The 24,016-nt window shown below is 37.5% G+C and overlaps 1 protein-coding gene across 2 annotated transcripts in view; it reads left to right on the top strand.

The window, feature by feature from the left end:
- The window catches only part of LOC143882130 (signal peptide peptidase), a 31,628-nt gene extending 7,865 nt beyond the window's left edge, over positions 1 to 23,763 (top strand). For both annotated transcript variants that reach the window (XM_077385563.1, XM_077385564.1), the window contains 7 exons: positions 2,201 to 2,328; positions 7,104 to 7,154; positions 12,360 to 12,446; positions 12,588 to 12,657; positions 14,583 to 14,719; positions 14,844 to 14,921; positions 23,507 to 23,763. In XM_077385563.1, the coding sequence (XP_077241678.1) occupies positions 2,201 to 2,328; positions 7,104 to 7,154; positions 12,360 to 12,446; positions 12,588 to 12,657; positions 14,583 to 14,719; positions 14,844 to 14,921; positions 23,507 to 23,617 (662 nt within the window). In that variant the 3' untranslated portion in view covers positions 23,618 to 23,763. The remainder of the gene's footprint in view (positions 1 to 2,200; positions 2,329 to 7,103; positions 7,155 to 12,359; positions 12,447 to 12,587; positions 12,658 to 14,582; positions 14,720 to 14,843; positions 14,922 to 23,506) is intronic.
- Positions 23,764 to 24,016: the final 253 nt, after the last annotated feature.

The following is a 24,016-nucleotide window of genomic DNA, read 5'->3' as shown; positions in this document are numbered from 1 at the left end:
ATTGGAGTTTGATGGACCGTGACCTCCAAAACAATCTTATGGTTGGCTTATCCTCAGACAGAATTTCTTCAAATACCTGGACGTTTTGAAAGACAAGAAAGTTACGATAGTGGCTTTTAAGTTGAAATCCAACATGTTGGCATGGTGGGATCAACCACAAGCTGTTTGCTTGTTAGCATCATTTAGAAATTCTTAAAGAATTTTCAAAGATAAGAAAGTTAATTTGTTGTCTTTAAAGTTGAAATCCTATAGCTTGGCATGGCTGTTTGGAAAGGAAAAGATCACATCATGGAAGTGATGGAGAAAAGATTATGAGAAAAATTGCTCGCTAATCATGTGAATAATAATCCAAATACCACATTTTTGTAGCGAGCAGATCGATTGGTAAATGAATACATGAAGGAGTCCTACCATTTATATACAGAGTGAGTTGTTAAAAACAGAAGACTTAAAGATTTATTAAGACTATGATTGTCAACCTAGGACCTTGAGCTCATCAAAACATGTGTAATGTTTGAATTTTTTTTAAGCTTCCGACCACTAGTGGAGAGCAACAAAAGAGGGTAGCTGCTAATCCTATAACATGATTGTATGCGCATGGAAAATTAAGCTTGAGGACCTATTGGTCATGGTCGAGGAGGATAGGTGAGGCAACCCTTAGTTCTCTCTTGTTAGAGAGAAGGCAGTTGAACATTCCAGTGAAAGGAGTACAAAGGTAGCTATTTCAAACATTATATGCTACATGTTTTCAGAAAATGGTCATTTATCAGCCTGGAGTGTCCATACTGCAAGATCCAAGGCATGGCTGCGGACTGGAGACTGAATGTGATGATAAGGCACACAATGAAGAAGAGGAGAATTGTGTTCTTAATTGCGAAGTTATGCGAGTCTCTTGTGATCTAATGAGCGACTTTCATTCCAAGGAAGACAATGATGATTGGTTGTGAAGCCACATCTTTCGAACATTTTGTACTGTTGGAGGAAAGATTTGCATCCTAATAAGTGATAGTGAGAGTTTTGGAAACATCGTCGTCCAATAGATGGAGACGGAACTGAGTTTTAATGAGCCACCACATTCTCAACCGTATAAAATTGCATGGTTGAAAATGAAGGTGGATTTCTGACTAAAAAACTGAGAAATTTTCTCCTGAATGATGCTCCTACATTCTGAAAACTTCAATTGTGTAGCTGGGATCAAGTTTGCAGGTCTAAAAATAAATATGGTTTGGGGATAAATCTCCAAATTATGAGCTGTACTGGCGTAATGGTGGTCAACCCTCCGGGCTTAAATATTTATAGTTAAATGGTAGAAGGGACTGGTCATTCATCATGGAGAGCGCACAGTGGATGGTTTGTTGTGTTTGGAGTCCTAGAATCTTGAATTTGACCTGTTCTTGCGCACAGTGGACGCTTTGTACATTTTGTGCCGTAGTTGGAAAGATTTGTAACCCAATCATCGATAGTGGAAGTTTTGGAAAACTTTGTCTTCCAATAGATGGAGACGAAACTAAATTTTAAGGAGCCACTACATCCTCAATCGTATAAACTTGCACGGCTGAAAATGAAGGTGGATTTGTAACCCAAAAGCTATGACAATTTTCCTCTTGAATGATGCTCCATTCTGAAAAGTTCATTTCGGTAGCTGGGATCAAGTTTGTAGTTCTAAAAATAAAGGTGGTTTGGGAACAAGTCTCCAAATTATGAGCTTTACTAGCATAATGGTGATCGATGTTGTTCTCTATTCGTCCTTTCAGGCTAAAATATTTATAGCTAAATGGCAGAAGGATCTGTTCCTCACACCATGGAGAGTGCACACTGGATGGTTCATCGATTTTGAAGTCTTAGAATCTAAAATGACCTGTTCTAAATATATGTTCTATGACGCATTTCTTTGAATTCCATGTGCTTATGTATTTTACCTAAGCAGTTGTTAACATCCATGTGTTTGTGTGTGAAACTAAACTTCTTAACCATGGCCAATTTCTAGTGGACCACTTGTGACAATTTAAGGATTCCTTTCTGAAAAGCTGATGATTTTTCTTCTTCCTACTACTATATTGGGCAGCATGTACATTCTTTCTTTTGGTCATTTTCTATTATGTATCTTATCCAATGTAGCTTGGCTGTGGTTATATGTAAATTGCTTGGGGTTTCCTTTTTGGCCTTTTGGTAATAATGTTTGTGTCAATTTCTTGTGCAGCTGTGGAGGTGGAGTTCACAAAGTCTCAGATTATTGCGTCAATTCCAGGAACCTTTTTCTGTGCATGGTATGCTTCACAGAAGCATTGGCTGGCAAACAATATATTGGGGCTTGCGTTTTGCATTCAGGTTTGCTTTTTCCTTGTCCATAGTAGATTCTGTTTTTAATGATTTCTTTGTGCAAGCTATATGTTGTCCCTTTTCCTTTTTATTGGTCTGGAAATTGGTGGTCTCTTTTTCTCATGACATGTATTGGGGGGAATTTGGGCATGAGTTGGATAAATTTTTAATAATAATAATAACCACAACCATTTCAAAAAAAAATAAAATAATAACCACAACTTTTTGCATACACTAACTAATCAAATTCTGATATATTTAACTGAAATTAGGGGGTCGTTTGGTAAGGGATCTTAGCTTAAACCTCCGAAGCTTATGCAAGGTTGATAACATCGACTTATTAAATATGAGATACCAATGGACCGCTATGAATAATCTCTGAACCTCTCAAAATTCTACTCTGAAGGTTTGGAGAACATGGACATGCCTAATCTTTTCAATTCTTAAGTATGATCTTATAGATATCACCAACCTTTTTGACTGGCCTAAATTCCTGGTGTTGTTTGCATTTCTCAACTCAAGATTTAAGGCCATAAACATTGCATTGAAAGCTCCTACGATTTGATGACAATTTTTTTTTTCTTCCAGCACTTGCAAAGTGTCATGTTTGTTATCTCCTAGAACTCTTGATAAAAGCTTATAGGGAAACAATCTTGACTAGTCTCCCATTTACCATTCAAGAAAAGAAAAACAATCTTGACTAGGAGTTTTGTCCTTATTTAATTTAAATGCTGCCTTGCTCACTTCATCTTTTGGTAAAATGGGTGTTCAAACAAACTGACTTAGCCATAGATGATAGTTGAGGAAGACAACTATAGATCATGGGGCAAGATTTTCATTATAAAGAGAAAATTGAGGGGAAATACTAGATTATGGCTTCCTCCATTCGTTTTTTCACTTCATAGACCTCATCAACATTCTGAATGTCTGAATTAAACTTTTCTTAGGTCAAGAGGTTGTCTCTCCAACTTCCAACTAGAGGACTCTAAATCTTTGCCTCGAGAAGACCTTTTAGTCTTCATTTAATCCTTCCATTTTTAAGTAGGGGTTTGAAGCATCTCTCTTCTAACGGTAGAGAAAATTCTTGCTTCCTATCCAGAGCATTGATCTCTAATTAGGTATTTCCTAATAGCAATATTTCTGAAGTACTCTTCATTCTTCATTGCATTATTAGTACTTCATTGCGTTATTGTTGAACTGGTTTAAGTATTCTTCATTGTATTTTAGGATATCTGAGCAATATTTCCTCTCTGAGATATCCTTAAAATCTCTCTCTCTCTCTCTCTCTCTCTCAGATTTCTCTCAAATCCCCTCAAATATCTCCCTCGTTATCTCTCTCTCTCTCTCTCTCTCTCTCTCTCTCCACGCCACCTCCTTGACTTGCCGTGACCCACGCGCATCCCAAAATACCCTCTTCTCTCGTGCGCAATCCCATTTCTTTCTTTTCTTTTTCCGAAAATCTCTCTCTTGCATACTCTCCCTCTGTCTCTCGTGAAAACACAAAATGTTGTGCGTAAAACACAAAAAAAAACTCTCTTGCCGTGACCTCTCCAAACCCTGTTTTGGGTTGCCGTATTCCCCAAAACCAACCCTAACTCCCTTTTCTTTCTCTTTTGATTCCCAAGTCTCAAATCTCCTTATTTTCTCATTTCTATATTTTTTTGGTTTCTTTGGCTTCCCACCCAAACCCCAAATCTCAACCCAAAACTCTTATTCTTTCCTTTCTTTCTCTTTTGGCATCCCAAATTAACTCCAAATTCCTTTATTCTTCTCTTTTCTATATTTTTTTTCCTTGATGGCTTGTGTTTGTGTAAATCTACTCCCCCAAATCCTTATTCTATTCCCAAATCTCAATTCCCATTCTCTTTATTTTCTCTTTTTTATATTTTTTTTTGCTTCTATGGCCTTCTCTTCCTGTCCAAGGTGCCCATCAAGTGCTCGATGAAATGTCCTAGAGAGGTGTGGTGCCTTGATTGTCTTCTTTTTTGCAAGTTGAAGGTATTTGGCCTTCAATTTGAGGGGGAGTGTTGTCATGTGGGGTCTTTGTGTTGTCTTTTTCCTTGGTTCTTGGTATTTCCTCTTGTTGTCATGTAGTTCTTGAGTTGTCTTTTTGTTGATGTTGTCTTCTTTGTTGTCTTTTTCTTGATGTTGTCATGTAGTTCTTGAGTTGTCTTTTCTCTTGTCTTGTTACTATATCTGGGCTCTTGTAAGGGGGAGTGTTGTTGTGATTCCTTTATGTTCTTGTTGGGTGTTCTCCCTATTCAGTCTTGTTGTCTTCTCTAGTTGATATTTGTTTTTTGTCTATGGTTGTTTTTGCCTCCTCTTTGCATTATCATTTCTTCTCTTTGATGTATTTCACCATTCTTGGTTGTTAGCTCTCCTTCGCATTGTCAGTTGCCTCTTGGCATTATCAGTTCTTCGCATTGTTCTCCCCAGGCGACGATGTCCCCGTCGACCTTGTCTCACCAGACGATGGTGTCCTCGTCGTTGATTGGTTCTCTGCCCCGGGTGATGTGCTTTCCGCCGTCGTTGGTTGGTGTTCTCTTCAGGCGACCATGTTCATATCGTCGACCTTGTCGCCATACGATGGTTCCCCTATCGCTGGTTGGTTATCTTCAGGCGACGATGTTCATGCCGTCGACTTTGTCTCCAAACGATTATTTCCCCACTGTTGGTTGATTTCCTCTTCTTCCGCTTCTTCTTATCTTCAGGCGATGATGTCCTGCCGTCGACCTTATCTCTCTAGAGGACAGTGTCTCCCGTCATTGATTGGTTCCGATCATCTTTCTGGTGATTGTTCTTCTTCTATTGGCGTTGTTCTTTTTAGCTGATGTTTCCGCTCGTGGTGCTTCAACGTTGCTCATGTGCGCGCCTTTGGTGTGCCCTTTTTGCTCGATGGATCGTTGCTATTTCCTTGCCGTGGTGTCTCTATTCGATTCTTCGTGGTTTGCAGATTTATTCGCCGGGCTCTCATTTAGGGAGGCCTAAAAAATTTGATCGCTCTTGCCGTAATGATGCTTCAAGGGGAGCTGTTCCTTTTTGGTGGCTGCTGATCTCGACGATTGTACTCTCATGGTGGCCGTTGTCTTTTATTATGCTTTTCATTATGTATTCATCACACCAGCTTGAGGATCGTTATACAAAGATGGATGTGTGTATGAGCTTATTTTATTTTTTGTTATCTTTAGTTGTTTGTTGTAGTTTCTTTGTAGCAAGCTGGAGTTCCATAGTATATACACTCCAGCTTGAGGGGGAGTGTTAGATAACATGTAAGGGTAGTTTAGGCATTACCTCTATATTAGAGGGTATTATAGTCATTGTACACTGTTGCGCTATTTGGGGACTATATATACATCATTTACATGAGGAGCTCTCTAGTGGAGACTCCCCATCATCTTCACTCCTCTTCTTCCTCTCTAACCCTCATCTCATTTCGAACAAATACAATAGTATTTTCTTCATTACTCAATCAAGTGAATTGATCCCAATGAAAAGGTAGTTCATCAAGGTCAAGTCTTGAAATGAAGGTCAAGAACGTGTACAATTTATCGTGTTAATTTGGGGGCACTATGTCTCTCTTTTGGCCGTTGGAGAAGATTAAAATCTTTTGCAATGCACCAGGGGCCTCTCTGCCCATCATTGATTCTGGTCAAATTCTAGCAACGACATTTCCTCTCGAATTTGTTGTGGGATGCATATATACAATTAACCATGAGAAGGCATTCAAGGATATTTGGGCCCAGATTGAGAAACATGAACTTCTATTCATCAACCAAGTCAATTAACCCTACAGAGAGTTGGCTATCAGCCAATTGCATCACTGATAGGCTTGCACATTCCGGTGTTGCCAAAGATATGAGATTTTGGTTTTTAACTATCTTTCTCCGAGGATTGTGATCCTCTTTGTATTTTTCTCTTTCTTCTCTTACGCTAGGCATTTCTGTTGCTCTTTTTTGTTGTTTTGAGACCCCCTCAGGCCTCAGCCTCGTTGTTCCTTGTTTAATACTTGATTTTTAATGAATTACCATTAAAAAAAATCCAAATACGCCCGAAAAGGCCTAGGGTGGGAAGAATGGCTGCTTTAGCCTGCATTAACAGATAATATGGTGACATACTTCAATTTTTTATCCATTAAAAGAATAATGTCAGATCGAACAGGCCTGATTAGGTCTGTAAGAAATCTTTCCTATCTGGGCCATTCAGTGCTCGTAATGGTCCATGACACAATCTTCATGCTTTTTTGTCCGCGGACTCGGATTGCCCAAGGGATGATTTCTTAGGCTTAAGATCATCTCTTATTATTTATCATGGAGGGTAGATTGACCTTTTCCCTAGAGTATTCTTAGCTTTTTGCCATTTTTTTTGGATTTCTCTTTGTTTTGAATTCATATTTTGACTTGGGCTTTCATGAGGAACTAATATCTTTATTTTTGATGTCGAATACTTAATTATTCTTTTGTTTAAAGATTCTATTTTTGAATCTGTAAATGCCGAAGTTGCTGATCTTACTGCTGGGTACGAAGTTGCTGCTAGTGTGTAATTGCTATCTTAGCCTGTCTTTTTTTGGGCAATATCTTTTTGTTCCTGTGACCTGAGTTATCTAATGTCTTGGATAAATTCTATACTTTCTCTTTATTTATTAATGAGTAGTTGCTGATTGAAAATGTCTGTTGATTGAATCAGCACCCCTGCAATTATTTTCCATATCCTTTATCTTGTTACATAATATTGCATTTGTAGAACATTATGTAGCTAAACATTCCTAATTTTGTTTTGTCTTGCAGGGAATTGAAATGCTGTCTCTTGGTTCCTTTAAAACCGGTGCCATCTTATTGGTAAGAATTGAATCCTAGAGTTACATAATTGTCTAGAAATCCTTTTGTTGCCCTTAAGTAGAGGCATTCACAAGCTTGGCTCTGTTGTCTTTATATTTTAACATCTGACTGGCCATGCTGGTCTTGTTATAATGCATTTTATTTTGCTTTCCAACTCATTGTGCAGAATGTTGTGACATTTTGCATCGTGCTCTTTATATGCATATGTGTGTAGATACATACACATATACATACATACATGGGATTTGCTAGCGTCCATCGCAGAAGGCATTTCGCCGAGTGCCTGTCACTCTGTTGCATCAGAGGCAGCCACCTTAGATGAATTAAATGAATAAGACCCATATTGGCATGGCTTTGAGTGTGAGGCTTCTTGGTATTTACCTTTGCTTGTGAACATCTTCAATTGAGTTCAGCTTCCTGACACCATCCAATTGTTGAACATCTTCAATTTGGTCCGGCTACGTGTCTCCATCCAAGTGTTGATCATCAAGCTTGGGCTATGGTACTTGGATCAAGGTGCAAGTTGAGATGATTCCACTATTGACCTGACTTAAGCATATACACTTGCATAGCAACATCATTAGTCGAAATCACAACAATCAATTTTGGTTTGTAAGTCATCGAAACATGGCTGATTATTGAACCCTTAGGCTGACACTTTTCAACCAGACAAGGTGTAAAACAGCTGTTCCAAACTATATGGGAATCTTAAATGTTTTTTGGCTTCTCTGTAAGTGTTTGCGAGGATCCTAACATTCGAAACGGAGATGCTTGGTTACCTTATTTTAGAGAAGTGGATAGTAGAGGACGAAGTAGATGTGCTGCTGCTCGATGAGGATGGGTGTGGGAATTGGTAGGAAGGGCGAATGGAGGTGTAGGGGTGGCATGTTTGGACGGGGGAGGTGAGCAAGGGACTTCCGTCTTCTGTTTCTTCTCACCAGCATGTGGGATCTGCTGTTAATTGGATTTCTACTGGACAGAAGCCTTTGCCGAGCAAAATTTAGGTCTTAGATTGCCAATAGAAGAAAGGCATGAAACCAAGCTCAAGGTTTATTTTTGTACATTAAGGGGCCGTTTGGATACGCGGATTTTAGAATCTTGGATTTCCTCAAAACTGTACATGGGAGATGAGAGAAGAAAGAGACCAGCCGTCGTTTTCTGATTTCTCGCCCTTCTTTCCGACAGTAAGAAAGCAGGAGATCGTCCCATGTTTCCAGGTTTTAGAAATCTCAGGATGTGGGAGATTTCTAAAACGTGGATTTCTTACTTAAAATCTAAGAAACGCTGTCAGAACAACATGCAGCAGCCTGATCATGAACCCTCTTTTACACTGTTTTCAAACTAAAACCTGGATTCTAAAAACTGCGCATCCAAACGGCCCCTAAATAAATTTTATGGATGATTTCTCATGTTGAAACTATCATTTTACATTCAAGATCTCTTCTCTCTTGCTTAGAAGGCATTTTGCTTGGTGTTGGGAAAGAACTGCTAAAATAATCTGATTTCCTAAGTAGATAAATCATGGGAGGGTGTCAGAGTGTCACCTCTATGGTGGATGCCTTTGTAATGCCATGGGGAGTATGCTGTATGCTTACTGCTTTGCTACAGTTTACAGTAAGCAATGAATATTGGCATAAGGATGGATGTTGTTCATTTATCCATGCTTTTAAATTTCACCTAAACAACCAAAATGTTTCCGTTTCCATCCCCATCGAAATGAAATCTCAATGAATTCCTTCCATGTCATTATTTTCCCGGAATTTCGATTTCCCAAAATTCGACTGAAATGATTCGAATGACAAAAAATGGAAAGATGTTCTGATTTGCAGTTTTTTGAAAGATAGATGTTATGATTTGCATTTCATTTCATTTATGTAAAGATTGATACTTGGAGGAGAGACTATTCATTATACTTTCTTGTACTTCATTACATTGTACTTCTTTACTGACTTTACAAGTTTCATACATGTGTGACAATGCATGTCACTAGGTGTTCGATGTTATTGTGCCAATTTTATTGAACGATAGCAACCACGTTATTAAAAACAAGGGGAAAAGGACAAGATTGAGATGGTCAATACAAAGAAAATAGGGAAAGGAAAAATTCATAGTAAGAACCACCCCTCCAAATGGAAAGAGAAGGGGCTAGAGAAAAATCTCAAGGAGGGAGGAAATCAAATAGCTTCAAATTCTCCTTAGAAACCTCATCCATGGCTAGCCTGTTGGCTTCACCATTTGCAGACCTCATGACGTGCTAAAATGTGATATTCGAGTCCCCTACACGGTCATGAATCTCATCAAAAAAATGGGCAAACCTCCACGGATAAGAATTTAATCCTCTCATTACATTCATAGAATCCCCCATCTGCAACTACTTTGTCCATGGTTTCTATATCCAGTAGCTTGATGCCTTACTCTAACCTCCACCTCGCTTGAATCTGTGACCCCTATGGGGCCTGTGAACACCCATCTCAGTAGCCCCGTCTTGTCTTTGAGAATGCCACCTATTCCTGCTGGTCTTGGGTTCCCATACTAGACCCATCCAAGTTGAACTTTAATAGGCCAGTCGATGGTCAGGTGGGTTCCATTCCTGCATGATGGGGATCTCCTGCTTTGAGCTAAAACAAATATCCTTCCATCCATTCTGTAGATCAAAAGCAGACACAAACCTGAAGCATGGGATAATCTTCACCCATGAGATAGTAATGCGATCACTTTGAAATATAGGAATGAATAGCTCTTGACAGACCTTTAAATACTGGTGTGTCTCTCTTTCCAGAGAACCCAAATTGTTGTTAGCATTGCTACATTCCAGAGGATCTTTCCTTTTTTCTCCAAGGTACCGGCGACCAACACTCCAAGAGATATATGAACTTGTTTGGGAACCCCCAAGATATACCGAATCTGCCCAATATACTACTCCACACTTTCTAGCCAGTTTGCAATGCATAAACATATGATCAACTGATTCCCTGGTCTCATTACAAAGAGCACAATGGTCTATGTCAGCATATGCCGATTACCTATGATTTGGCCGACACTTTGAATTTATTGCACACGCGTGTCGTGTCGTGTCCGACACGACACCCGTGTCCACACGTGTCGACACTCCTTTAGACACTTTTAAGTGTACTACTAGAAGTGTCAGTGACTTTATATGTATGTATGTGTATGAGTGTGACATTGTTTCTAGATTTTTAGTGGTTGCCATGTTAGATACCTCATGTCCGTGTCGAAACTCGGCACACGAATATGTGTCCAAAAATCATGATTATATGTACTTTCTATTTTAGGTGTGTCCCCGTTTCTAAATTTTGGGAGTTCACCGTGTCCGACAAATCATAGCCGATTACGAATTAGTTTTTTCTAATCACATCCTATCGATGTGATTAAGCCATTATGGATGCCTTTCTTGCTTAGGCGTGTCCCCGTTTCCTCTATTGATCTTTGCTTTGACCCTTCACTTGCATAATGTCCACTTAGCATGTCTAGATAATATAAAATTATATAGCTTGTTGGGCCACTCCATTTGAAATCATCACATGTTTCTGTATGAATTTTTGGGTGTTAAACTGGTCCCATTTCATGCTTTAAGAATACATTTGGAATCTTCAATGTGCATTCCATGTGCTCGTTGTTTTCTTGTTGGTATACTTCCAAAGTCATGTGACTTTTGACCTGGAGTCTTAGCCTTAGGTTTGCATATCAACATAGTTGGTTGATCTAACCTAACTCTTATAGTTATGTCTTAGTTGAGAAATAATTGTTTTTAAAAATAGCATATGTTTGATTTCTAAGTAGAAACTTGGGTGTCTAATTTTTCTTGTGTTGAATTGTGCAGTTAGTAGAGTATTTTTTCTTTCAATACACCTCTCTCTCTCTCTCTCTCTCTCTCTGTCTTGTTGGTAGGAAAATGGGATTGAACCTACGCCTCAAGGTTGAGATACTAAAACCTCAACCAATTGAGCTACTGGCACAACCCCAATGTACACCATTCTCGTCCTATTTTGATAAAAGTTTTTTCTCGTTTTTCCTTTATTCATTATTCTTTTTAATCATTGGCATATTGTAGAGCTTTTACTTTACGCCCTTTGCTTGTTAAGTGATTGATCCTTATTCAAATTTCTCTACGCTTGCTCTTGGAAAGATCTTGTAGGTGAAAAATCCTCTTAATCTTTTGAGTTTCACTGTTCCATTTTGTCGAGTAATAGGCTAACTTGTTTCTATCTTTTCTTGTTACTCCCATATCCACCAATTTTTAAACTATCAAGTCCTTGGGGCTGAAGGGGACGTCTTTAGCTTAACCTTCCGATGCTCCTTTATGCACTACTATCCACAATTGATGCAAACAAGGTGCTTGAATCTCCTCCATGCTCAGCCCTCAAAAAAGAACAAAACACTCCCCCTACTTTGGACTGAAATTTGAAGGATGATGTTATTTTGATTTTTTGGAAATTTTAGTGATTTTATTTTAATATAGAGTTGAGTCTAGCCGACCCCAACTAGTTTGGGACAAAGGCTTAGTTGAGTTGAGTATAGAGTTGAGTATAGAGTTGAGTTTAAGTTGATTCTAATGGGGTTTATCAAGAAAAAATGTGAGGTACTTTTAGGGTTGTTTGCTCTATTTTTTGAAATGGTTTAAATAAGATGGCTGTAGTTTGATTCAAATTTACATCTTAACAACAGAAGCTTAAAGAATGCATAGGGGCTTTAGAGTTGTGAGATAGCTTGAGGTTCTCCTGTATGAATTGCAAATGCTGAAAAATGAAAGAGGAAGAATTTCTCTGTTTTTATTATTTTTTTGCTGTGTGCGCTAGTTATAAAAGCAACGGAATAATGATTTCATCTTACTTGAACATATGGGTACAATTTGAAAGAAGATAATTCATTCCTAACATGTATTGAGGTCTGCAGTGCTGATTTGTTCACTGAGATTTCTCAACACCTTTTCATGGTTGTATAATTTTTACGTCTACACCTATCACTGAAGATATTTTGACTCTCCATAAAGAAGCAATTTACTGTTTCCTTCCAGAAATCTTCTTTTTCAATGGTATCCTTTCAGAAATCTTCTGTCTTAAATCTTTATGAATATTCTCACCAGACTAGAAATGGTTCTTTCTGTTTGAAATATTATTATTTTTTGAATGGTGTTTTTTCTGTTTGAAATTCTTCATGCAATTTATATCTAGAGTTTCATGGCAGGCTGGATTGTTTGTGTATGATATCTTCTGGGTGTTCTTTACGCCGGTGATGGTCAGTGTTGCGAAATCTTTTGATGCCCCCATAAAGGTTAGTTTTTCATTTAACTACTACTATTAATTTTGCACTATGGTCAATTTTGTCTCATATGAGTAATTTATGAATTCAATTTGGAATCACATTCATTATTCTGTATTACATAATCTTTGGTGATTTGTTATTTTTTTGCAGCTTTTGTTTCCAACATCTGATTCTGCACGACCATTCTCCATGCTTGGGCTTGGTGATATTGTAATTCCAGGTTGGAGGTTTAATTTCTTACCTGTTCATTTCTATCCGTGCCAGTCATTATTCACAAGAACAAAAATATAAAATATCTAGCCATATAAATTCACATCAAATATCTCATTTCTTGTACTTGTTGGGGATGACCGTCTCGGTCTGTCCTTTTCTTTGAATGAAATTGCAACTGTTCAGAAAAAAAATAAAAATAAAAAATTCACATCAAATAGCTCAACTTAACCAATGTGTATCCATTGGATCGTAATGATAACTGACAACTCGCAGCTCTTAATCTGTGGCTCATGGTCATTATAAATAGCACAGTAAGTTTATCCCCATTAGTGATGAGCAATGTCAGTTATTATTCATCAGTGCATTTCATCATTACTGTCATCAGGATTAAGAAACTATCGTTCTAGGGTGAAATACAGTTTATAACTTTATAATCTAACAATGTAAAACAATAAAAAATTTAATCAGAACTATGAACATTATAAATATAAACCAATGCTCAAACGGAAGGTGAAAATCCGATATCTGGGTTCTTTCCAGTTTGTATGAAAATTCAATTTACTCATGAAGGACTTCTACAGCTTCTAAGTTATTATCCCGTTTTTCTTGGCTTTCTTAAGCTTTAACAGCATCTTAAATATGAACAGCGTCGGTCTCAAACCTCAATTGAGTTGGTTAAGTTTTTAAAATGCAGAACCATATTCTCAAGCTATGGTCTTCCACTTGCAATCAAATTGGTAGCATTGTTACAAATCTTTTTCTCGGGTTTTCCTGGCAAGGAAAAAGTTGTATGAAACAATAAACAGTTAAGTGTGCATGAAAATATTGTGGGACATTGTCGAGTAAAACAAAGTGCATACATCTTGTGAGATTTTTCAAATCATGCATTTGTCTTAATATTGTTTTTGTTCTATGAAAATGTTGCAAAGTTTTTTGCTAGGTTTTTTAATTTTCTGTGATGCTGTCACTGTGTTTGGCAACAAGGGCAATGGGAAATGAAAAACTACCTTGAGTAATATTTGCAAATGTATATATGATTTAACACCTCTGGAATTGGAACCCATACATCGAGATGCACTAGTTTCTTAGGAAGGATCATTTTGCAGAATTTGTACGACAGGGTAAAATTTTTTAGTCCTTTCGAAAAAGTACATTTTTGCCTTCACTTATGTTTTTTTACCAAATTTTATTTTCTTTATAAGAAAGTTCATCTAGAAAACAAAATGCTTTACATGGAAACCCTACCGAGCTGGTCATGCGAACGAAATATAAAAGCTCTTCAAATAATGCATTGTGCGAGAACTATGAAAATGATGTACTTCTAAATCAGCCATCTCATTCTTCCTTAGCCAAGGAATCAGCCTCCAAATTAACCTTTCGGTGCTCATAAAAAGATTACTTATCCGGTATGCCATAATTGATGTTCTGTGCCTATAACATATAGCCCTATTAAACTCTTGATTCTTGCAGTTAATTATATTCATTATCCATACCACTCATGGTGTTATTAATTATCAGGTAGTGAAATTTGAGTTGAAGATCTAGGCCACTTACCATTCAAAAAGAAAGAAAGAAAGAGAGATCTAGGTCTCCGTCTTTTCCAATTCAGTGCAAATCCTTTCCAGCTATCCTTCTGTGTTCAGCTCTAAGCAGTCAAATTAGCTAAAGACCTTGTAATTTAGTCCAATTTTATTGTTCAGAATCAAATTTAATTTGATTGATGTATGCTTACTTTCATGAATTTGTGTGTCTGTGTGCGTCGTGCATGTGCATGCACTTGCGGTAATGTGTGCGTGAATCAACTGGAGGCTCAGTGTTTTACAATCTGTTATGTTTATACCAATATTGGGCATATGTGATCTGTTCTCGCTTGCAATGTTTCATAATTCGTACTTTGATTTCAATATCACCAGCACATACTGCTTTCTGCAGGCATTTTTGTAGCATTAGCATTGCGTTTTGATGTGTCAAGAGGGAAAGAAAATCGATACTTCAATAGTGCGTTTTTTGGATACACATTGGGTTTGGTCCTTACCATAGTTGTGATGAATTGGTTTCAGGCAGCACAGGTGATTTATGAAGGGTTTATTTATTTTTCTTCTCCCAATGCAAGTGGATATTTCTTTCTATTTTTATTTTTATTTTTTCTATTTGACCTGGCTTGTTTTAAGTTGCTTCTATGGCACTTTACAGCCTGCACTTCTATATATTGTACCTGCTGTCATTGGATCCATGGCTCTCCATTGCTTATGGAATGGGGAAGTAAAGCAGGTTGGTTCTATATCCTAACTTTTATATGATTTCCTTTAATTTATCTAGATTTATATTTTCTACGCAATTTTTTTCTGTGGCTTTTCTATGGATATTGATTAGTGATGACATTTAGGAACTGTGAATCATCACCATACCCATGTATGTGACTAGGATATTGACATCTGTATTGGATTTGGACATTACTTCTAGAAGTGTATAGCTGACATGTCTGTACAAATATATTAACATCATACAAACATTTATATTTTTTTGAGTGGTATTCATATTGTTATTTTAGAAAAAAATATCAACATATATGGGACACTAGCAGATGCATTGACTGTCAAAACAAGAAGTCAACAATGTGCCCAATGCTAAAAAATCCTCCAAACAAGACTGGGGAGCTGAAGAAAACATGAGACTACATTTCGGGCATGTTGTTCCATTCATTGGAACAAAGAACCACAATAGTAGCTAATCTATTTGACCTTGAACTTCCTTCTCGATGGATATGGGAGAAGGAAGCTTTAGCTAGACTGAGGCACACGAACTCCATCTCTAAAAAGAATTAAAAATCTCTACAAGGGCTGCTGTTTGCCCTTAAGCCAGACACTTCATGCCTATTGAGATTAAAATGTGTTTTTAATGGTTGATTTTGGTAGGCATTGTTATCCATATTATATATATATATATATATATATAGTGTGTGTTGGATTTTTTTTGGAGACTACCAAACACTGCACTTCTTTCTTTCTTCTTCACTCTTCCTTCTATTCTACATGTTGGTTATCTTTTCCAAGTCTCTTCTTTCTTTTACTTTAACATGATCCAAGCATTCAATTGGTTTGCTTTGTAGCCTTCATGTGGACTGTTGAGCAGTCCTCTTGTGATCTGTGGTAGGCATCCTCCTTTCTTTTTTCTTTTCCTTTTTTTTTATGATACATACAATGGAAGTCCTAGATCTATCTTGTACTGATTTGGACCACGAGATATAGGGTCTTTCCCTTATTGTCTACAATAAACTTTAGGTTTTCTATTATTCTTTGCCCGGGTGACTAAGGTAAGTGTTGCTACTGTTACTTAGTTTGTAGAAGTTACACGAAGTTGTGTGGGCTATAGAGGGTATGAAGCCCCATGGTTTTAAACTTCCCTGGAATTTTCCTGTAACGACCGAAATGTTTCCATTTCCATCCCCATCGAAACTAAATCTCATTAAATTCCTCCCACATCATTATTTTCCTGAAATTCCCGAAATTTTGGCCAAAATCCCGAAATTCGACCAAAATGGTTGGAATGACAAAAAAAATGGAAAGAGGTTATGGTTTGCATTTCATTTCATTAATGTAGAGAATGATATTTGGCAGGCAACACTATTGAATCACACAGCAAAGTAACCGTATTTTACACCATTCAAAAAAAATAAAATGTAACCGTATCTTATGCATGGGTTATCAGATCCACATGAGACCAATAATATCTTGTAACTCTATGTGGTATTGACATAGAGTTGGGGTCCTCGGAGTGGTGACTGGTCATTGTTCTTTCTTATACTTCGTTACATTGTACTTCTCATAGTTGCCGGAAACTCCTTGGGCTGGTGGGAACCCGTTTCCCCTAAAACGCATTTCTCGCGGGCGGGAAACTCGTTTCCCTCATTTCAAAAATGCTTCCTAAATATGATAAAAAAAATTGGAGAAATGTTTCCGAAACGCATGGGAAACATATGAGAAACTTATCTAAATCATGTGTGAAACGCGTGATAAACATATGCAACTCTCGTAGAAAACGCATTTGAAACGTGTGGGAAACATTTGTGAAACTTACGGAAATCATTTTGGAAAAACAAATAAAAAAAGTGGAATAGATATTAAAAAAGAAAACAAGAGCATATATTGTAATGGAAATAAAAATAAGAAAAATTCAAATAGAAATTTGAAATTAACAAAATTTAAATCTACAAAATCACATATTTCAATAAAAATCACATATTTCGTGTTTGTCTTGTGTTTCATGTGTGTTTTTTCTATCATTTCTGAAACGCTTCCAATGCGTTTCCTAAGACGTTTTATGATTTTCTATCGTTTGCTCGTTTCTCGTTCCCCAATTTTTTTTTTCATGCGTTTCACGTTTCGCTTCACGAATTCATTTCCCACCCTGGTAACTATGTTACTTCTTTTTATTGACTTTACTGTTCCAAACATGTGCGATAACACATGTCACTAGGTGTTTGATGTGATTAAGCCATTATGGATGGCTTTCTTGCTTATGTGATAGTTTCTATGTATTTGTGCTTATTCTAGGATTTCCCAAAGTTTCATCTTAAAATTTCATCATCTGCATATGTTTTCATGCATTTATGTGATTTTGCATGATTTTCACCAAAATTTCCACCAAAACTGAAATGTTTCCGCTTCCGTGCCAACCGAAACTGAAATTTTAAACCTTTCTGTATACATGGAATATGAAAGAGTGCAGAGCCTTCCTTAGGTTTGTGTTACTTGAATAGTATACATGCAATATTAAAGAGTGTAGAGCCTTCATGCCATTTGTGTCGCTTGAATAGTGTTCTCTAGTGTCTGGGCGGCTTGATTGATCCTCTTATTGCCTTTGTGTGGGGTACCTAGTATGCTGCCTTAGTGACTTTGCTGTCTTCATGTGGAGTTGTGAATGTTCTGCCCCAGTGTGTTATTGTGTCATCTTTCTGCGTAATAGCTAGCGTGCTTAGTAATTTGTGACTGGTTGCTTTTGTGGTGTAGTTACTGTTCTCCCCAAATTTTGTGATTGTGTTGCCTTCGTGTGGAGTAGCTAGTGTTGTCCCCTAATTGGTGATCGTGGCTGTCATTTTTTTTGTTTGAATTGGGTTGATGTCAAGGATTGAAATGTCGGTTTCGGTTTCTGCCACAACCGAAACCGAAATTTTTCGATTTCGGTTGAAATTATGAAAAAAATAAAAATAAAATAAAAATCGAATTTTCGGTTTTTCGGAAATTCGGAATTTCAATTGAATTACCGAAATTTCTGAAAAATGGTGGAAATGTTGTAAAAAAAATAAAAAATTCAAACATCATGGAGATGAAAATAATATTAACTTTTTAAACATCATGGAAATGCAACTGATGCAACTCTCTCTTTAAATTGAATGGGCCCAACTATCTTCCATGGGCTCAATATGTGAAGATAACCCTTGGTGCAGAGGGAAAGTTGAAATTTCTAACTGAAAATGGATCCATTGAGTCTAACAGTAAGTATGAAGAATGTCTGAGAGAAATCTATGAAATTATGGAGCCACAAGTTAGTGCAAATGTAATGTTCCTTGTCGGTAAATAATAAGTGAACACATTCTTTGGACGAAAATATCTCCCAGGTGTATGGAATGTTTGAGATATATTCTAGTTTGAACAAGGAAATGAGTTTTGACTTTTGAGTGAGTATACGGGGAAGAGTCGAATGTGTTTCCAATGTTTTAAAACTCAGATATCGGCCAACCCTTTGTCATGGCCATTCCAAGATAGCTCGACTGACTTGGCCGAATCAAGTGAGTCGATAAAATGCACAAAAAATAAAAAATAGAAAAAATTGTAACAATATATTTTTGGGTCCCACATGTGGAAATGCATGTCTAATCGAGTTTGTTGGTCTTGTTGCCCATCATGAGGTGACCCACATGGTCTTGGTCTCATTCTGAATGTACATCCCATTTGTAAGATAATGACCTACAAGAATCAACGGTTTAGGTTTCTGGGTGGCACCTAAACGAGGCTTCATGAATCAATTGGCTAGGATCACATGATCTAGGTAGGGTCAACCACAATGGGTTTGAGTTTTGGTCGTCCTTTGGACCCACAGCCCGGATCATGTGGCACATGTGCCAAAATTGTGTCTTTTTTAAGTTTATTTAACATCATATAATTTACTCAGCATCATGTAAGTTACTTAATACAATATACGTTAATATAATACAAGCATATCAATCATATCGGCAAGGATTCAAACATCGATTTTGTTCTGGACTTGGGCCCATACGGAAGTCCAGGGAAAGATGAAAATTTAAGATGGAACTTCAGGAAATGCTAGAATAAGCATAAATTCACACTTTAAAGCCATCACACAAGAACGACAACCATTCATAATACTTTAACAAAATCGAACAGCTAGTGACGTGTTTTCACACATGTATGGAACACAAAGGTTCATTATAATGGAATGTGCATTAATATTTTATATTTTTTGAAAGTTGATTATTGTGCCATTTCTTTTACTTTTCAATTTACTAATATTATTAATGGAATGTGCATTAACGGGTCTAGGATATATGGATTTTCTAGTTTTGTGGGCGTATGCAAGAAATCAAACTTTGGACTTAGGTCCTGATTGACTTCGTATTTCAGTCTCCATGGTAATTGACACATGTTGATGAAAGTTTAAAACCATGCACATAAATTACGTATTATGAATGAAGTTCAATGAGTTAGGTTCGACTCTCATCTCTTAGAAGAAAATAGAGGAGCAACAAACATAAGGAAAAGCAACAACACCGACAACCGACCATTGGGGCGAAAAACATTAGCAGGCAACGATATCCAACAGAAGAGTGTACAAGGGGCGCCAGAAGCATTTGGCGAATTATTAAATAGGATGATCACTAATGAGGTCTAACAGAGTTTGATTTTGGATAAGAATGAGATGCAGAAAAGGAAGGATTAAATGAGGATTGATGGGGACTGAGGTGGCTTAATTATATAGAAAATGTAAAGCCAGAGACCATCAGATTAAAGGTCAGATTCTTCAAGGACCTGCACTGTTTTTTAATGAGATTCTTTGTCGAGTTGGCACATCGAAACAATGTGTAGATTCATGTTTGACTAGGCCAAAACGCTGAAACTTTTAGACTCAAAAAAGGTTAATTCCAAATCTTATCGACCTGATTGAGTTTCGAACCGAGTTGATGAGTTTTAAAACACTGAATGGATCAACCTTTACATGTGAATTGGATCTATTGAGAAGGTGACGAGGAGCTTATTATTGCTAACTTTCTGGAAAATATCATTTAGTGTGTGGTTTAGAATAGCCTTTATATCCGACCAGTGTATTGCGATTTCTATGTCTTCTTTAGATCTCAGTGGTGGTAAATGCCATGGAGGTCGTGACTTGGGGGGAGACCATGACATAATACTGTGCGATGACTCATACTATATGTGAGCTGATGTGGTTGAAGATTCTTATGGAAGCAACGAATTCTACAATGGACAAGCCAATGAAATTATTTTGTCATAAGCAAATAGCTTCTTATTTAGTAGTAATCCAATGTTTAATGAGATAACCAATTTCATTGAAATGGACTGTCACTTTGTGAAAAGGTCTCTAGCAAGCTAGTATTTACTCTCCCTTAGAGATCAAAAGATCAGTTAGTGGATTCGATAGGGCTCTAGATAAGGCCCTTACTTAAAAGGGCTTCAGCCCCAACTGATCCACCATCTCCGTGGACTATGTTATCCGAACTCCCAGCATCAATGATCCAGGGTTTCGGGGTATCGCCTAGTGGGTAATAAAACTAGTTGTTGTTGTTTAGTTGAACAATGGCTCATGGTTGAAGTTAATTTAGTTTTATTTGTTTGAAGCCGGTCATGGATAATATATACTCCAAATTTAGTGGGAGATATGATCGAGGTGCATCTATGCTGTTCAAAGGCTGAGTTATTTTGATTAAAGTTTATTTCTCTAGGGATAATATATACTCCAAATTTAGTGGGAGATATGATCGAGGTGCATCTATGCTGTTCAAAGGCTGAGTTATTTTGATTTAAGTTTATTTCTCTAGGGGTTCTCCCCCTTTTATCTTCCCTTTTTTCTTGGAATTGAAGATTGCAAAATAACCCTGATTTGTGTTTCAATCTGTCTTCCCCATCTTACTTTGTTTGACTGATTTACCACCTCCATTGCTGCAACACACGTTTTCCCACAGCAGCAGCAGGTGCATCCGAAGGCGGTTGCTTTTTGTTGGTCAAAACCTGCACCTAAACCCTGTCCTTCACCTACTGTTAGCTGATCACCACCTCTTAGCCTATTATTTAGGCACCTCAATCCAGCCCCTTTTCTCCCTTTAACTTTCAGCAGTTAACTCCCTAACTTTTAGGCACAGGCTTAGCCAGAAAGTCCAAACGAGAGCTAGCTTCCCTCTCTCAACTCCATCTTCCTTCAGCCACTCAACCAACCTGGTTTGCTGCTTCCATCTTCACCCTTTTCTCAACCCATCTCAAATCAGCCGCAACACAGTCCCAAATCACTTGTTTCAGACCTTGCAAACATCTACCTGATAGCAACAAGGAGCGTCTCCCATGTCCCATACCTATCAACTGATTGAACCACCTTACCGTTGATGTACAATACCACAGCCAATTTGACTCAACTAACACCAAGATTCCTCGGTTACTTTCATGCATAAGTCTCCAAAATACCTTGGTTTCAGCCCCCTTATATTCGCCCTAACTCCAAGAAACCCATTCTTGCTAACCGACTACCAAACTTCTACTCCTGGATCCTTGAAACGATCAAGAATGTTCACCCTTTTAACCAATTACCATCCATCCTTGGTTCTTGAAACCCACCTTTCTTGAACCTTCTATACCCACCTATGTAACTATTCACCCCTTTCACCACCTTCTTGATTCCTTTTAAAACATTCCAACGCCAACCCATGTTCGACCTAACTCCAAGAATCTAACCACCAACCCTCAATCTTGAAAACCATCCTAGATTCCTGTGTAACTGAAACAATCATACGTATTAGTTGTTTTCTTTAACCTCACATGAATCCCATCTTGATTTTTTAAGAACGTTTCCATTCCTTAACAAACCATGTCTCTTTAACTACCGTGATCTCCTTTGAATTAAACCTTCATTCACCACCCAATAAATTCCTCTTCTCATTCCCTACACAACCCTTCTAGTCCCAGTAAGGATTTCCATTAGTTTCCACTGCCCTTTCAACCCCCTTTAAGGTGCCTTTTATCCCCCTCTTCCACAGCCCTTTTCCAACTTTTCTACGTCACTTTTCCTTTCTTTTCCCTAGCATAATCCCCTCACCTTGCACTTAACCTTTCCCTCCTATCTATGCTTCTTTTACACATCAGAGCTTATGCTATCCGCTACCGATGTGTCAGGTGGGCCTCAACCATGGGTGTAAATGGTGGGCCCTACTCGCGCCGTGCATGGCGTAAACTGGTCGGCCCTAGCCTATCAAATCACGAGGTGAAAAATGGTGCTATGTATGAGGTGTGAGAAAATTCCATGGAAAATAATATTTCATGGAAACAAATCCAAGGTCTTAGGATTGCAATTTTTTTTAAAAGTTCATTTTTTTCTTATTTTAGAAGACAATTTCCATGGGAAATGAGTTTATAAAACGCTGGAAAATTTATTTTCTATGGGAAAAATTTCCTATAAAAAATTCCAATGGAAAAGATTTCCAATAATTTTTTTTGATGTATTAAGTTTTTTTTTTTTTTGAATGGTTTGATGTTTTAAATTTGTAAGAATTTTTTTCCTTTGTGTGTGATTTTCGTGGGAGACTGCCATGTCCTATATCATTGTTCTTTCTTCGATCTTCTTTCCTTCTTTTCCATTTTGCCGATCTTCTCCAATACTCTCTCTTCTCTCCTTTTACTCTCTAGAGCCATTTTGATGGATTAATTTGCATTAACAAAAAAAGGGACAGAATGAAGAAAGAACAATGATAAGGGAAACTAAAACTAATTCTATTGAAAAGGTAAATGTAAATGTCCTTAAGGGCATTTTAGACATTTCATTGGAAATTAAAATTTGTTTTTAAACATACCCCCATTCAATGAGCACCCCCCGTATCTTGCTCGTGGAGATATTTAACCAAGCATTTGGGCCAATTGTTAAGATAAGGTCCATACACTTTTTTAGTTTTTACATTTGTAAATGCTTTTTAATAGAGCGACTGGTTGGTGATTAGGAAGGGTTTCAGGGATCCATGATTGCACCATCTGTGTGAATGGGTATCCCATATCAAGGAATTAAATTATATGATTGGAGAGGGATCGGAGGCATTGAGAATTTTCGATGCTTGGCTGAATATCTATTTAAACTTTAAATTATTGGACATTGGTTGTTTGACCCCACTGTTTAGAGACTGAGTCAATGATTGACTCCCAAGTCAACTTGGTTTTGGCTGTAGCTAATCAATCAAAAACTCCTTTGACTTACCCATCAATACAAAACTAACCACGTCAATCATTGAACAAACATTTTCTTCGACTTACCCAAGTTAGTACAGGTTTGGGCCATTCTCATGCATCCTCTTTGGTATTTGTTTCTTTGCAGAAAATTCTTTATTCCTCTTTATATATTAGTGCACTAACGTAATCTTGATTGGTGTTATACCAGAGGGAAGCTGTTTATCAGCAATGTAGAAAATTTAATTTTAGGCGTCACCTAGATTCAACTTGGCTACTTTTATTAAATTTATTTTGTGTTTTTAACCTAGCAAAACTCTTGCTTGTTCCCGATTTTCGATTCATAATTATCGTTGTATGCTTTTATTGGTGTGAAAGTGCCCTGATTAGTATGTCATTGCACAGCTGCTGGAGTTTGATGAGTCGAAAACTGCGACAGATTCCTCTGCTAGTTCGTCATCGCAAGATGGAGAGACAAGTAGCACTGATGCTAAATCCAGCAAGAAGGTGGAGTAGCGGCCGTGCCCATTTTTGGGTAAGAAATGCCATTGTTTACATTGAGCTTGACTACTAACTAATGGAATCAACTAGTGGCATTGTAACAGATTTTGGCATTACTAAGTAATAAGTTAATATAATTAACTATTTGGCAACTATGCAAATCTATCTTTGCATTTATCATGGGGACATGCTTTAGAAATGGCTGTAATTGTAATGGCTCATGAGATTAATGGCATTAAAAAGTAAAAAAATTAAGAGAACACTAAATATAATAAATTAAGGGCAGTGATAAATCGACCCCCAAATATCTTAAATCGACCCCCTATGCGTCTTCTCCCTCCTCTGGGTTAGAGAGAGAGAGAGAGAGAGAGAGAGAGAGAGAGAGAGAGAGAGAGAGAGAGAGACACATAGGGG

Source organism: Tasmannia lanceolata, unplaced genomic scaffold (assembly GCF_043159265.1).
Source record: "Tasmannia lanceolata isolate RefF3 unplaced genomic scaffold, GAP_Taslan_0.1 ptg000007l, whole genome shotgun sequence".
NCBI classification, from domain to species: domain Eukaryota; kingdom Viridiplantae; phylum Streptophyta; class Magnoliopsida; order Canellales; family Winteraceae; genus Tasmannia; species Tasmannia lanceolata.
Note: the sequence above shows the minus strand (reverse complement) of the source record. Positions and strands in the feature narration are given on the sequence as shown.